General features: G+C 38.7%; 1 protein-coding gene across 8 annotated transcripts in view; it reads right to left on the reverse strand.

Moving 5' to 3' along the window:
- The window catches only part of VWF (von Willebrand factor), a 139,919-nt gene extending 129,155 nt beyond the window's left edge, over positions 1–10,764 (reverse strand). For 3 of the 8 annotated variants that reach the window (XM_031597117.2, XM_090148133.1, XM_090148119.1), the window contains exons 1-5: positions 9,137–9,253; positions 7,536–7,587; positions 6,131–6,289; positions 4,383–4,485; positions 4,082–4,290 (exon numbers count right to left, since the gene is read on the reverse strand). In XM_031597117.2, the coding sequence (XP_031452977.2) occupies positions 4,082–4,290; positions 4,383–4,485; positions 6,131–6,289; positions 7,536–7,587 (523 nt within the window). In that variant the 5' untranslated portion in view covers positions 9,137–9,253. Of the gene's footprint in view, positions 1–4,081; positions 4,291–4,382; positions 4,486–6,130; positions 6,290–7,535; positions 7,588–7,727; positions 7,763–9,136; positions 9,254–10,737 lie in introns of those variants that run through there. The other 5 variants (XM_031597120.2, XM_090148136.1, XM_090148114.1 and 2 more) reach the window with 4 other exon arrangements.
- Positions 10,765–17,470: the final 6,706 nt, after the last annotated feature.

Below are 17,470 nucleotides of genomic sequence, written 5' to 3' on the forward strand. Positions count from 1 at the left end.
ACAGGAAGAATTATATTTCAAAGATCTCTGATAAAGACCTTGAGAACTCACTAGGAATGGCAATCACTGTACTCAACCCAGACGTATGCATTAGTTTCACAAAAACAAAGTCAAATACCCCACTAGTTTTATGCCTGCAAAAATAAAAGCTCTGTGCTTTCATTGATATATAACAGACAACAATAAGTTTTGCTACTTATACACATTTATTATGTACTTTATATGTAGCTCATGGCAATTCCTGTTCACTCAGTGCTGCCCAGGCAAGTCAAAGGGTTGGACAGCAGTGAGTTAATCTGTATGGCTTTTGCTTCTTAGGAAATTCAAGGCACATTACATCTTTTGATTCTCCACCGAAGGATGTGGTTAATCAAGAAAAAGAATGCTTCCTCAAATTGTCTCCCAGGATTTTGGCCTAGCTGACTGTGGGACTACTTCTGTTTTGATGGCTACCTGCTATAGAATAGATAATTTTCTAACTCTCTCTATTCTGTGACTTCAAATGTTTTTCATGGGAGAATATTAGCTCTTACTGATAACACATTCCCAAGACATCACACTGAGAATATCTTGAAACATGATCCACACTGTACCTGGAGAAAGGGTGAAATACTATCTATTCTTATACTTTGTTGTATAAAATAGTATATATATTTACATTCTTAATCTAAATTTAACTGAGTGATGTGCTGTAAGCTCAGTACAAAAACAGTTTACAGAGCACTATGACCTTTCCTAATTCCTAAAAGGTTGTCATTAGAAGTATACAGAAAATGCTAAGGGTGGGTGTAATAAAAGACAGCGGATACTATGGACTTAAACAGTAGATAGGCTAGGCACTTAAAAAAACAGCAAGAAGGAAACTCTTAAATTTACCACAGATCGCAAAGATTAGGCTAAGGATTGTCATGGTTCTATGATTTTTGTTATCAGTATTTCACATCATAACATCACATAGTGCACAGGGATTTAAACAGTCAGTGCTACAGTTCCATGGATTGTTGATATTTCCAGGTACCTACTTCCTGGAAGAGAAGAACTACAAATCCCAGAAGATTTCACTGTTCCATTTCCATTTTCAGGGAAAACTGCTCAGAAATCACAAGACTGTCCCTTTTTTCCTTCTTTACTGCTATTCTCTGCTATGTGTGCTCCCTAGCCATCACACCTTCAGCATTAGAGTAAGACCTTAAGTTTTGGACACTCCTTTATTAGCTTCAACGCTAATTAAATTGCATTATATTATCTCCCATCATGCTATCATATTTACTAAATTAGTTTTTCTCCCTTAACTTGTTATCAATGTTTTGTTTTTAAGGCCTGTCTCACTGCTTTTTCTTTATTCTGCTTCCCCATTTCCTGGGGAGGGAGCCCATGGGTCTTCCCTGCCTCATTAGTCAGGAACCCAGGAACTAGGCCAAACTGGCCCAAAACCATTTGACAAGATGAAGACTACTGTTATGAGTAGTAAGATATTAAATCATAACTTTTTACAGCAAGTAAATAATATCCAAAACCACAGAAAATCCTCTCTTACCTTACCCACAATCTCAACATAATTCAAATAAAATTAGTGAAATTCTGTCACTATCCACTTTTTAAAGAGCAAGTTACATCAAATCAAGCTAACCATTTTTCTGAGCAAAAGTGACCAGTATTATTAAATTAGAAGCATTTGTTTTTTTAAGAATATGGGAAAATTGTGTTCTCATTTGTTTTTCAACATAAGCATTTTCATTTTGTTGCAACTGTGACAAAAAAACAGGATATTTCAGGAACAGCTGAGATTATGGTTTAAATTCAGTCCATAGGGATTGAGACTTTAAGACAAATTTGGGATGTGATCATCTGGTGCCACAACTAATCCCTGGAAAGAGACCATTAGGTTACATGAGTTTACCACATGATTTCCCTTCTGTACAGGAAATGACAAAACTACTGCACCAGCTTTAAAAAAAAAAAAAGTGAGCTACAATCTGCGAGAGGTAGAGAAACACTTCAGCAGCATCTCTCCTTTCATCACACTCACAGACGGTGACTCTTAGAGGACTATTAGTCCCCAGACAGTTTGCCATATCAGTTTAAATCAAAACCATTTGAAGACTAAAATATCTTGAGTTGTTTGTTCAGCTCAGAAACCTGTTGTATTTCCAATACTTTCAAGTATGGAGCTCACAAATCTTACTGTATTTAATATGAATACATTTAATAGATAAGAACTTAAGACCCAAACTAATAGGGAAAACATACCTAGATTTTAACAGGAAGATACACAGAATAGCCAGACCAGCCTGCAGCCAACATTAAGTCAACCCCTCTGTGCCTTCAGATCACTAAGACATTGTACCAAGCTCATATCCTGGGTTGCACTGACCTTCACAAGACCTAATCAGGCTAAAAGCCAAACAAAGACTGCACTTGAAGAAAAGCATAAATGGCTTTATAACATACTCTGCTTAGATCTCTTCTGAAGAGTATCACCTTTACTAGCTGCTTGTGCTCCCCCTCACCTGAAAGTTAACTCCAGCATTTTAAGGAATGGTCTAAAAAAATCCTAAGCTGATTTTACTTGGAGCATGTCAGGAGGAGTGCACAAGCCACCCTGCTAGCAGAGCTGTCAAGGTGATAATTTCTAACATAATTAATTCTAGATCAGATTACATGAAAGATTGATTGTATCAGAGAAGAAAATGGTCAGAATTGGGGTAATACAGTAATTTTTCAGGTTAAAAGTACAGATCTGCTTGTCCATACATTTTACAGAAATCAAGGTCTTCATCGTACAAGAACAGTTTATGCTCTTGTCACCTTCTCCACTGTTTTTCAGCTCTTTGAAGAAGCAACCCTACCACGTACTTCACCACATCAGAAATCTAGAGCTGGGAAAGTGCTCCTTTTGTAAGAGGGAGGATACTTTCAAGAATGTTAAGCAAATACAGCAAGAAAGGTGTAAACACAAGCAGCAGAAGAGCTTATCCTATATTTGAACAGTGCTAGGCAGTACAGTCTCCTTTGCTGCTCTTATCATTTATAGTAGTCTCAGTTCCTGTTATTGTCTCAAGATGTAAGCTTCAGACCTCAGCACAAAGTCACTAAGCCCAGCTGTGATATTCTGTAATGTCTTATTACTGGCATTGCTGAAAGGATAATCAATCACTTTACAATATGTGAAAACAGTTTCTTCAGTACATTGAAGCCACGCTTATAACTCCTAGGCATCAGTAATACACATCCATTCTTGGAAAAGAACACATGGTTCTTTTCCATGTTTTGTCTCTCTCATTTTCTATATCATTTATTTTTAAGACATACTTTACATTATCAATTTAACATAATAATTCAACTTAGTTTACTCTAAGTATATTCAAATGCATACTAATAATTATCAAACATTCTGAAATACTTTAAATCAAGATGGTCCTTGAAAGTTATGTTCATGACTTCTCCAAAACACTCGATCTTCACTCGTACTGACAAACTTCACATAATGATGCAGAGAGCAGCAAAAGCTATCTTGTCTCTCCCTCTTGCTAGGAACTACTGAGATACGAAGTGCACTTTTAAACACAGCAACCTATCTCAGAAGAAAAAAGTAAGCACTTTATAACAGCATACCGTGCCTAATCCATGTAGGAATCTGCTGGAGCAACACCCTGGATTTAAGTATTCTGAAATTGAAACACTACTCATTTCCCACGTGTCTAACTGATTTTTAAAAAAGTTGAATCAGTGAGTATTTCTCATAATTTTTGCTGGATTTTCCTCATCTGTTCCCCAGTACCACTGTGTTACATATAATTTAGCCCAGAGCTTCATCTCTGTACTTCATCATTTAATGTTTCCAGGCATTAAATTCAGAGCACTGGGTTTTGCTCAGGAATGAGATTCTATGGTTCTGTGAGATTACATCATTTCCCTTTACAAAGAAGGGAAGATGAAAGAACTTGGACAGCTTTTTATTTCATCGAAATGAGTATCTGACATTCATATAGAAGCATTTTTCTGGATCAGCAAGACTGTTGAGTCACCCATTAGGAAAAGTGCAGAATACATCGCAGTACAAGCACAGTCTCAGTCTTACCTTCCTGAGTTCTGAAGTCATCTTCAGCAAATTTATTGAAGTTCCCACACAGCCCACAGGTCTTATTATAGTACTTTTCTTGAAGGAATATCTGAATATTCCCACTGATATCAATCTTCACCACAAAGCCATAATCACTGCTGGATATTTTATAATAACCCGCCTCCTTCTCTATAAATATGCCATTAGAAGCAAAAGGTATGGAAACTCTGTGATGAAAAATAAGAATCTCTCAGAATATGACATTAAGCATATTGTTTTTTTCCTGCTGGAATATTTGCTGTTCCAATAGTACTAGTACCTTTTGTCTCCCTGTGTTACATTTCCATCCAACAAGAAACGAAGGTTGAAATATTCTCCAAGATACACAGAGAAACCGATTTTCTCCCCATCCTTGTAGTTACCTGAAGAGATGTGATATAAGCAAATAAAGTTAGCTCTGAGGCTGAGGAGAGTAACTTGTAAGAATGTGTTACAGTACTGGAAGCATACTGTTTATCATCTTCAAGAGACTTGCAATTCTAAGATGAAATAGATAATGTGAAATACAGAGGTAGTCCCAGGATAAGGGTAGGTACTATCAACTCTGAGCTGCCCAGCCTCTAGCTGTGGACTCATGCTTTTCCCTTTACTATCTCTAGTCAGTGAATTCTCTATCTCACTGTGCATACTAGATGAGCTCCCAAGAAGATGAATCAGTTATCCACCCTGATCCCTGATCTTTCCCTGCCTAGTTTCCTCCCCAAAACTACCAAAACACCCATAGCTCAACAGTAAGAAGAGGGAGTGAAATCTACTGAATTGAGAAAAGAACTAGGCATGGATAACTTAGTTCTTGATAAGCCCTCTAACCATCTCAGTTGGTCTTTAAGAGCTTGATGCCAATATTGGTTGTACAACTGAGCAGAGCTATTTCACTCCCAGTTTTTCAAAAGCAAAGCACAGATATAGAGACAAAGTGATTATATTCCAAGACAGAAGAGATTAGGAGAGCTGAAATGTTGTTCCTCTGCTTTTGTCCATTGTCTAGCTCTGACTTTGTTGCAGTTACTTGTACAGTGCAGCACCCATGCTAGACAGGTCTGACTGCTCTGAGGCAGCCAGATTAGGGTAGATCTGGTCAGTCTGACCAGACTAGGATGCTTTACTCAGCAATGCAGATTGCAATTCGCAACCAGATATCCAAAGCAAAGAAATCCAAGTGCTTATGCTGAGAAAGGAAGCAAAACCAGATTGTACTACACTTATGTTCCTAAGATAAAGGCAAAAATAATGCTCAGAGGCTTTAAGATCTAACTAATCACATAAAACACATCAGTGAATCCATATTTCACGTCATATTTCACGTATACTGCTGAATTCTTCCAGAGAGGAAAGAGGAAAATTATACAGAATTGCTTAAGCTGAGGAACAAAATGGTTTCTCAGACTGGTGGGATGAGTTTAACTTCCTTATAGTCAGCATAAAGTCATCTCAAACTACAACTAATAGAGAAGAGTTCTTAACAAATATAAAAACACCTACCAAAAGAGATCAGTGAAAATGCAACATGTGTTTTGGTTCTCTTTTCATCTATTGCATGTCTTTAAGAATAACATTGCAAAGAGTCATGCTACTTCAAAAGCATTTTGTCCTGCAATATGGGATTTTTCTTAGTGTAGTGATTGAGCATACAAATAAATGTCAATTTTATAGTGGAATGTGACTCCTATTTCTGTACTCAACTCTTAAAAAAAAAAAAAACAACACATTCCTCTAGGAAATTCAGAATTGAAAGATCTCACCTTCCTTCGTTAGAAGAATCAGTTAAGAAAAAAAAAAATCTTTCTTAGCAGCTTGCGAGCTGTATTACTAAAGGAAAATAGAAGCCAAAGTGACAAAACTTCCTAATTTCAGAAGAAAACTCAAAATTTTTCTAATGCAGCAGCCTATCTCACAAAGGGAAATATTATTTTCCTTCTCAATGACAGAACACAGCACAGGATAATTAATGTAACATGCTTACAATATTCTGCCAGTGTTACTATTTTATATCTTGCTCAGACTCACCCAAGAGTGTGAAGGAGCGTTTGTGACAGTCACCAGCAAGGAGGTAACTGCAGTCCCCAGCAAAACTGTAGAAAGAACCATCAAAGGTTTTGATGTGATCATTCCCAAAAAGGCTGCAACGGGAAACTGATGACTCCTGAAGAAAAGAACCTGAGGGTCCTGAATAACAAAACACAAGATAACTCGCAAAGTAAAACAAACATTTCATAATTTAAGAACTTATCTGCTGTTTTTTGTTTATTTGTTTTAAACCCTGAATATAATCTGCCCTGGACCTTAACCTCTAGCTTCTAGGTAGACTGCACACCTGACATGACAGCCCATATGATCAAGAATAGATTTTTTCACTACATACATCAGCAAAAGGGCTTTTTATCTATATTTCTACTAACCTAAACCTTGCATGGCTAATTTTAGTGCTTTAAAAAAAATTCCATGCACTCATATTTGTGCCTCAATAGTAATAGTGAAGCCTGCTAGTTTGGGAAGCCAGACTTCACTGATTATAGCCTTAGTGATCTGATCCTACCCAGTACTTGTTGAAAGTTGAAGAGCCAAAAGAACAACCTTACTGATGTCACTAGTAAGAGACAGGAGAACACTGTCTGATCAAGGACTGCAGGATTAGATGTGCAAAAGAAGGGAAAAGGTCTCGCAGAAGAAACAATGAAAATACATTATATGACAGCTGCTGTGGAAGTAACACCCCCTATCTTACTATGTTGGCCTGCAACATCAGAAGCAGATTGAACCTTCCCAATAACAATTCATTGAATGTGTGACCATGTGATAGCAGCAGATGGGCATTCTGACAAAATAGCGTGACATGGAAGTGTCATGAAGCAAAGGTGTGGGACAGAATTCCTCCACAAGGAAAGAAACTGCACCCACTGACATTTATCAACACTTGCTCAACATTTATGAAGAACAAGCAGTAGACATTAGCATGTGAGGAGGTGGGTGATTTGTTGCAGCAGCAGCAACAGCTATTTGAAAGAAAAGCCATATTTCAGACAGCCACACAGTTGTTTGATCTTTTTTCCTCTAAGCACAACATGAAGGCTCTTATTTATAACTGACAAAAACGCATGGCTTTGATGGTGATGACCACATTGAAAAGGATAGCTGCCAAATTATCCAAAGAGATATTCTGTACCATGTGACATCATGCGAAGTTATGAAAGGTATGGGAAGCCTCTGATCTTTCCTTTTGCTTTTTGGAGTCTAGGTGGGCATTGGTCAGCAGGTGGCGAGCAATAGTTTGTGCATCACTTGTTACATACATAGTTATAACCACAACAATTATTGCGCTCTTGTATCTGTTGTAGTTCCTATGGCTATAAATAGGAGGAACTACTTTCAGAACAACCTACATAGTTCCAAGGCATCAAACATGTTTTCCTACCTGTTGCTACAGTGACCAGCAGTAGCTCTGTCAGCACTGCCAAGAGGAGCATCTGTCAAAAATCAAGATCCATTAGAATATTGTATAATCAACAAATATATAGAGTGGTGTGTTTAGGCTAGTAACTACATATTGTGTAGCTAGAAATAGCACAGTAGAAAGGGATAATCAAAAATAAATGAAAATGCTCACCTGGGTCCTGGACTCACAGGAAAACTCCAAATGGAACAATCTCCAGAGAGAGATCCTTTCTCAGTGGCAATTAGGCCTTAAATGGGGTCTAAGAGAGGTGGAGCCAGCCTCCACCCCTTCCAGTCACACAGGTGAATTGCCTTCACCTGTGCTCCCACGGCTGACTCAGTGTTTGCCTCAGGTCAGAGGCAATCAGAGGTTCAGGCCATGATTCAACAGTTCCCATACAAATATTCTTAGTCTGGGGTGTAGTCTATTTCACAACAACCCACCATTTTCTAAATTTTTTCCTGTAAAGTTATTTTTGACTATCTACACCACTTCAGAAAGATTTAATCTAGTTTATGTAAACTTTCACAGTAAGTTGGTTATACATCCATGCTTCTTAAAAGAAAGTAATTAGGAAACAAACTCTTATTAGTTTCCATTTTCACTTATCACTGCAAGAAAAAGATAGTTTCCACAATAAATTCAGCCTAACATATACACGTACTCTGTTTTACACAAGTTTGCATGCATGATATCTGCTTGCAGGTACACACATCTTATTAATGTCAATTATGCAGATCCAGCTCACAGTCACGTAAATAAAAGTGCAGCCTGCCTTATTTATAGTAGAAAGGAAACCATGTTATAAACACCAGTCATACAACAGTGCAAATGCCAATCTGACATAGTTCTGCAAGATAGCTAAGAACTAGCAACTACATGGGAATAATATTAAACAATAAGCATTATTCTCAGATTACACACTTGCGGGTATGATAGCATAAATCAATAAATCAAGAAATTCACTAAGACATAAACTGGAGCATTAGAAAGCAGGCATTCTTTATTATCAACACTAGATGCATGGGGGTCAAGCTCCTCCTATCACACATGCCTTGCACAAAAGATCTTGAGCTTGTATACATTACCCATATTACATACGTAGAGGTTTTCCCAGATGTATGTTACATATTCAATTACTGATTCCAAGCAGAACCTCCTTGTTTTCTCAGTACAAAGTCTCAGCAGAACTTCCTTATCTATTAGGTCCAGAGACACAGTTATCTCTGTTATCTGAACCAGTTACAGGGCTATCCAATCAACAAACACTAGCAAGCTTATAATATAATTGCAACTTCTGTCAGGTGTATTTTTAGTACATGCACTGCATAATTGTGACTGAATCCAATATTATATTAGGTTTTTAGCCCCTAAATTTTACAAAGAAGGGAAAGATAGAATACACAATACAAAACCTATCTTCAGTCCCTTTTTATGTTCCAGTCAGTTCTAAGCTATCTGCTTGAAGTTTTTTGCCTGGGGAGCAGGAACTACTAACAAATCCAGATACAATCAATAAGATCTGCCAGTATATTGTCCTCTATAGTTTTCATTTCTAGTTAAACTGGTAATAAACGCACCTTCTTCTATGTGAAACTCCTCTTGTGCATGAAAAAGAAGCTCCTCCAGTTGCCACCTTTAGCTTATACCACCATAGTTCCCTCAACAGAGGGGACTGAAGTGACTTTGAAATGAAGTTTCTTGGTTTTGTACAAGCCAGGAACTCTTTATTTTATTTAAAAGGAAAGATAAAGACTAAACGTCATATCCGTCTGATTCTCAAGACAATAGTTTAGAAGTTGCTATTGTATAAATAACATAGCCTTCAATGCCAGAAAATTACAATGGGGGGAAGTAGTGTTAAAAACTTACATGATAGATAAGTCTTCAAAATATATTTTTCATGTGTATATGTGACAAATCTCACAGGCTGAGCCAATAGCACACTTGTTTGAAGAACTGTTAAAAAGGATAGGATGCTGTATGACTCAAAGACCCCACTGCCATGTAGCATTTTTTATTGTGAACAACTGCTTTAAAGGTAAAAAACAAAAACCCAGCTTGTAATGACATGCTTTTGTTCTCTTATTACAAATACACACGAAACAGATACAAATGTTGCATTCTTTTAGAGCAACACATTCAGTCCTTGAATTTGTATATTCAGAGAGATATCCTGAAATAATGTAGTAAAAAGTTAATCATGCATATAGTCGTCAACAGAGATAAGCACAAGCTTCGTGGGCAAATATACACTGAGCAAGAAGTGCAGACCAAATGATGCCTTACTTTACTGTCAATGTCCCATGCTGCATATTCTCCAATAGCTAATGGCAATAACAAAGGTTTTAGCAGGCAACATGCTTCCCTGTAAGTCGCATCCTGCCAGAGAATCAGCTTCTTACTTCAAACACAGATAAACAAAGCAGAACAATAAAAACACACTTTGTGAGAGCCCTGGAACATGTAGGTGTCTTGTCAGTAATTCTGAAAATAATAATCCCTTGTTAGTCACAATATATAGTTCTTAAAAAAGTATAGCATAAAAAAATAATAATAGAAAAGCCAAGAACAAACAAACAAAAAAATCATTATGATACTTCATACTGTAATCATTCCTTCCTCAAAACAATTTCCCCTATTGTTCCTTCAGGCATCTAGGCTGATCCTTGCAAATAGAAAATGAATTATTTAAATATATTATTTAAATAAAAACTAAAGCCAATTTAGATGAAGAGTTAGAAGTCTTGTTAGTCATACCTTTTTCTTGTAAAAAAATCTTCATCACATTACTATGTAAAAAATCCCATTTAGCATCAGGCAGAAAAAAAAAAAAAAAAAAAAGAAATAGAGACAAATTATGCCTTCCCATGTGACAAATCACTGAAAAAGATTTAGAAACAAATGTTTCCTACTGAGATTTTTTCAGTCTGATGCTTCCACATTTTTCACAGTAGCAGTAAGTTTGCCTCAAACACGTTCATGGCAATAATAACACAGTGGAAAGCACAATGACAGCAAAGCAGCAAGATCCCACACTACAGTGAGCAAGGATTCACTCAAATGCATCAGCCCATGTGCGCGTGCGTGCACGCACGTGCACACACACACACACACACACACACACACACAAAAAAAAAAAAAAAAAAAAAGGAAAGAGGGAGAGAAACTGCTTACTTACTTTCAAAAGGCCTCAGGTACACGCACATCTCCAGAGAAGTAACATACCCTCACCCCCACTGCCAACCCTTAAATGAGGTCTGGGAAGGGATGGATCCTGGCTCCACCCCCTTCTGGTCACTCATGTGTATTGCATGCATTTGGGCTCCCCTGGTTTGGCCCTGTCTTCCTATGAGGTGCTCAATCATAATTTCAAGCTGTGACTTAGCATCTCCCCTACACTAATGCAAGAACACACCTAACAGCACTTGAGGAGTTCCCATGGAACATCTAAGGAAGTGTCTTGTGTGCACTGAAACTTGACATCCACTGCAGTCATGGCTCAGAGATATCCTTCCATTTGGGGTTCCTAGCAATGCTATTTCTTTGATAAAGTAGCAGGAAAGGTTAATAAATCTTCCCCTGGTTTCTTCCTGAAATGTTCTTCTGCAAAGAAGAAAAATCTATAAGGAAAAAAAAATGCAAGTTGAGGCTTTTTAAAACTTTTTTTTTTTAATAGTTTTGCAAATAAATACAAAAAAAATCATTAGTTGTCACAACAGTAGAAGCCAGGAATTGCTTAATAAAAGAACTATATGTCTTTTGGTTATGTTTGTTTCTTCTGTTGCAGCTCCGGGTGCAGATATATGTCTTCCAGCCTCTACCTTCAGTAGACCACTCTTCATCCAGCAGTATCCCCAGGGGAGATGTCCTGCACAAAAACAAGAGCTGTATAAAATTAAGAATGTTTACAGCAGAGTACAGAGTACATACTGATGCCAGTTCCCTTTTTTTTTCAGTCTGAGTTTCTGAAGATCTTCTGTAGAAAGAGAAATTCCAAAGACTGACGTCCCAGCCCATGGAGATCTCTTACATCTAATCAAGGGAAGCTAGGATTTCACTTGAAATGTTTATTCAATTTTCTTAATCACTTTTTAGAAAGAAGCTACACCCATTCATACTCTTCACAGTTAATTCACTTTTTTTTTTTTTTTTGGCTGGGAATCAACATTATCTTAACAATCTTTTTATCATTAGACTAAGTCACATGTTTCTTGTTCTGAAATGCTGATTTACTCTAGTACAAGACAGAGCATGTTACTCACTGTAGAGGACAATTAAGTTGAAGAAACATTCAAGGCTAACATGGAACAACGGGCACCATTATGTGATCAATAAATCTGTGTCTTAAACACACTGCCTCTCTTTCTATTCTGCAGCCATCTACTATAAACAGAGGAAGGGGGGGGCAAAAAAATGTTGTCTCTACCTCCTATTTTTTCTTCTTATATTGAGCTACATGAACACGTCCTCCTTGTTGCTCTTGAAGGTTTTCAAGTTTGTAGAAACAGTTCTGAAAATACACACATGCAAAACTGATCTTTCGATCTCATATTAGATTCCTAGCAGTTCTTTATGTTTTCTGGAAGATGAAAATCAGCATGGATTTTCAATTTTGAGATCTTTGGGATATTCAAGCAGATTTCCCAGTTTATGGGAAATGGGCAAAATATGTAACACAGCAAATTTGATTTGAATCTGGTAGACTGGCAGAATATAACATCTTTCTGTCCTGGTGCTCAGGTTAATTGACAACATTTTTCACACTCTTTTCTGTTTCACCTTTCAGCACAGAATGAAAACAGCTTCCCTCAACATTAATAGAAAAATAAAAGCCAAAGGTTACCATCAGCCATTTTACTTTAATATAAACTCTTTCATTAACATGCTGTTATTTAATTTAAATAGCAAACCTGGCTCACTTCTTATCATCCTACTTCCTCACTGCCTGGAACGTGACAGAGAGCTGCCAGATGATCACATACTCCTACCCTTTTGCAACAGTTCCCAACTCATCTGTCCAGTCTGGGGTCTGTGTTCACCCTCATTCACTACTCTATTTTATTTTTCCTCTCCTACTACCCCTGATGCACTAAATATGTAACAGGACATAACATCACTTTCCGATTCTTGGAAGACAGGAAGTCTTCCAAATCAAAAATAAGTTGGTATTATTATAACAGGTGTCATTAACAATTGCCTAGAGATGATTTTATAGCAATTACAATGATGGCAGAAGCTGATAATAGTGCCAAAACTGACTCCAAGGAAATTATTCTCATTTTAATGGGTAAACATTCACTATCATAATTAACATTGCAAGCTTAATAAATTCATTGATTCTCCAACATAAAGAACAATTAAATACGTTTTGTAAGACAGTGTCAAAAATGCCAGACTTCTCTGTTAAGCAAATATATATATACACATGTATATATATATATCAACTGTATGGGCTGGTTCAGCTTGGTTCCGTGAGTAATGGGGTGGAGGGACCCATGGACCCAAGTCTCAGGAGAGGGTAAAGGGGGAAAAAGGGATAAAGATAGGGAGATGGGCCTAAAAAAACAAAACAGTGGTAATGAGCTAAGTGAGAAAAACTAATATACTAAATATGATATCGGAATGCAAGATAACACAATATAATACAATATAACTGGAACCGAGGCTAATAAATCAAATGAGAGAGAGAGTGTCCAAAACTAAAGGCCTTCTAATGTTGAAGGAGAGATAGCTAGGGAGCAAACATCACAGAGATGAGCAGTAAAAGAAGGGAGAGTCTTGTGATTTGGGAGTAGTTTTATCTTTCCATCTATATGGAAAACAAATACAAAACAGTGGAAGTGGAAGACATGCAGTTCTCTTCTGAGAGCCAGGTACCCAGAAAAATCATCAATCCGTGAAACTGGAGCATTAACTCTTTAATGCCCAGTGCTCTATGTGATGTTATGATGTAGAATACCAATAACAAAAAAAATAAAAACATGACATTCCACCCCTTATTCCACATCACTACATAATACTTTTTACTTATGCAAATAAACAATAATTAACATGCATTAAACATACACATATATATACATATATGGAATTACTGACTGCACTCCCCCAACATCAAATACCCTTGTGGTACACATTGAACATCTCAATTTTTCTGCATCACCCACCAAGTGGACCCAGGTCCCCGAGCAAACACAGTTCCACGGAGAGATTTGGAAGTTGGAAAGTCCCAAGTCGCTTTTCCCAATGTGCTCTTTACATGTACTACAGGGTCCTCATCTCCCCCTACAGTATGCAGGGAGCTGGATTGGGCAGGATCATTGTGATTGATAGATCCTTGAGTGTTGACCAACCAGGTGGCCTCAGGCAGCTTTCCAGCCACTCCTCCCCAAGCCTGTAGGGATGCCTGGGGTTGTTATGAACAAAATGCAGGACCCAACACTCGGTCCTATTGAAACTCGTACAGTCAGCCTTGGCCCAGTCTATCCAGATCCCTACAGAGTGCCTTACTACCCTCCAACAGATCAACGCTGACTCCAAACTTGGTATCATCTGCAAACTTACTGAGGGTGCACTCAATCCCCTCGTTGAGATCATTGATAATGATGTTGAATAGCAGTGGCCCCAGTACAGAGCCCTAGGGAACACCACTTGTGACTGGCCGCCAACTGGGTTTAACTCCATTGACCACAACTCTTTGAGCCTGTTCATCCAGCCAATGTTTCACCCAGCAGACTGTATGCCCATCCAAACCATGGGCAGCCAGCTTCTCCATGAAGATGTTTCGGGGGACTGTCGGAGCTCGGCGGGAGACAAAGACACGACCACAGAATTGATCAGAAAGTCTCAACTTTAATCAGAAGGTTGCGTGCATTTATGTTGGCTCTAATGAAGCTCATACTTATTGCAAAGCCCGAGCTCCTGATAGGCTCTTCAGCTACTTGTTGCCCCAGCCCTTCTTTGTACTTTTTGTGATTAGACCATGCCATACATCTTTCTTATTTCTACATTCTCCTGCCTTCCTACACATCCTGTTAGTTTGGTCAAGGACTCTCTCCTCGTTAGCCTTGCTTACATCCTGTTACATTGCTCAAGGACTCTCGTCTCATTAGCCGAATACTGTCTGTGTGGCCTTTCTCAACCAGCCAGGTCTCAATCACGCTCTCCACACTTCCCTGTTTTCTTTTTGGACAACTAGGCTAGCTCCTACTACCTTATCAATTGCTCGGTGTATTAAGCGATGTAGACAAGAGAACACATATGGCACCACCCACAGTAACACAGTTAACACCCCCAGTATCATAAGCATGAATCAGATGATGTCTCGAAACCAGGGACCAATTCCTAGCCCACGGAGCCAGTCCTCTAACCCCGAACCCTCTTCTTCCTGCAAATGGCTGGTGAGGGTCTGTAGCTTAGCTATTTGTTGGTGTATTGATGACGAGTGTTCCGTGAAGTTCATGCAGCACATTCCATCAAAGTCCTCACATCCGTGCCCATGAGCCAGCAGTAAAAAGTCTATAGCGGCGCGATTTTGCAGCGTGGCATGCCTGACTGAATCTGTATCTACCAACAATTCCTCTAATACCCTTGAAGTGGCATTTGTCTGCTTAGCCAATCAGAGCCGTGAGATGTTCTTTCTTCTTCTGAAGGTGTCCTTGGTTCTCATGCTGCTTATCTTGCTCCGCAGCTGCTGCTCCGTGCAGTTTTTCTTACGTTCCCACATTTCCCCCTTTTTTGTTTATTAGCAAACTTCTACCATACTATAAAATAATAACACTAATTATATTAATAATACAATCATTATAACTCAATCAAGGCCTCGATTGACAATACTATAAGTGTGAGAAAGGAAACAAGGCAAACATAACATCATGACAAGAAATACTGTTAACCTACTAAAAAGAACAAACACGTGTTTGGTCTGCAGCCCAACTTTCTGCAACCTGGAAATAAATCCCCAAGGGCCCCATTCTGTGCTAATCTCTAACTGCTTTGAAAGAAGTCGTCAACTTTTATATATTCTGATATATTGATTTTGAAAAATCACTAAGATTTGTACAACAGATGCTTTTAGAGTGCTCATGATTGTGCCTTTGGGCTAATAGAAAATTAATAGTTGAGGAACTTTGCATGCCAGATAGAACTAGGGGCATTATTACTTACTGACCCTTGAGAAACAACAACCTGCAGAAAAAGGGTGGTGAATGCGATAGGCAGTGCCAGCAGGGCGTCCCCTGCTTCAAGGTGCACTTTTCCTCTCTCACCCACCACAGATTCTCTCTTTCTTTTATTCTTCTCAGGGTCCGAAGATATTTTCCATTTGTACACTGCATCCGCATGGCCAGTGCGTGATACAGAGGCCAAATGGAACATCTGCTTGCAGAATGAACTATCAAGGTTAACTCTCTTAGCGTGTTCCTTTGTCTCAGGTGCTGCATGATCATATTTTAAATTCCCGAATAGTGAGATGAAAGAGAGTTGATCATTCTATAATATAAGGTCATCCCTTTGCTTGGGATTGCTTTCCAGGTTTTGTCTTAACGCTACTAATACATTAAAATAGCTATCTCCATAGACTTCAGCATTGGTAACATTAAATCCTGTTAATTCACATTCAATCTATTACTAAAAAAAAAAATTAAAAAAAATAAAAATAAAAACCACACAACAACGGTTACTACTCTGCTATTTGCAATACAACAAGTTACAAAGCAAAACCAAATAATAAGAAGCACATAATCCCAATCACTATGAGTTCATGGTTGTTTCAAGCCTGGTTTCAGTCTTTCTCATCATTTCACATCCTGACACCGTTCTTTTTGTGGGTTCCGTGAGCTGCAATGGGAGTACGCACAACCATTTCCTTTTTCCTTTTGTGCAAGCAAGACAGTAGTGGACAGTTTGTAAAGTAAGCATGGTGTGACGATTGTGTCGTTTAATATCAGTCCGAGATATTTCCAGGGGGACGTATGCTGGATCTTTTCCGGTGCTATCACTAGTCCTTTTGCTGCCAGTGTTTCATGCAGGAGTGTCATCTGTTGCTCAGCGTGTGTGGACTTCTGACGCTTGCAAAGCGTGATTAGACCATGCCATACATCTTTCTTATTTCTACATTCTCCTGCCTTCCTACACATCCTGTTAGTTTGCTCAAGGACTCTCGTCTCTTTAGCCGAATACTGTCTGTGTGGCCTTTCTCAACCAGCCAGGTCTCAATCACGCTCTCCACAGGGGACAGTGTCAAAGTCTTTACTTAAGTCCAGGTAGACCATATTGACAGCCTTACCTTCATCCACTGAGCAGGTCACCTTGTCATAGAATGAAATCAAGTTTGCCAAGCAGGACCATTCATGAACCCCTGCTGACTGGGCCTGATCCCTTGGTTGACCTTCAATTGATCCATGATGGCTCCTGAGATTATTTGTTCCATAACATTCCCAGGTACCAAGGTGAGACTGATAGATCTGTAGGATCATCTTTCTGGCCCTTTTTGAAGATGGGTGTCATATTTGCCAGTCTCCAGTCCACTGGGACATCCTTGTAGCCTTGTAGCCAGGAATGTCACAGGATGATGGAGCGTGGCTTAGCAACCACATCTGCCAACTCTTCAGCAGTCTAGGGTGCAATCTATCTGGCCCATGGGCTTGTGAGTGTCCAACTTTTATAGCAGGTCCAAAGCCATCTTATTATAGATTATGCAGGGCCTATTCTGTTCTTCATCCCTATCTTCCAGTGCAAGGGGTTGCATGCCCAGGGAGCAACTAGTCTAACTATTAAAGACTGAGGTTAAAAAGGCATAAAGTACCTCAGCCTTATCCTGATCCTTGGTCACCATGTTCCCCTCTGCATCCAACAAGGGATGAATATTCTCTGTAGCCCTCCTCTTATTGTTGATGTATTTATAGAAACATTTA

The sequence above is a fragment of the Phasianus colchicus genome, chromosome 1 (assembly GCF_987193195.1).
Source record: "Phasianus colchicus chromosome 1, bPhaCol1.hap1.1, whole genome shotgun sequence".
NCBI classification, from domain to species: Eukaryota; Metazoa; Chordata; class Aves; order Galliformes; family Phasianidae; genus Phasianus; species Phasianus colchicus.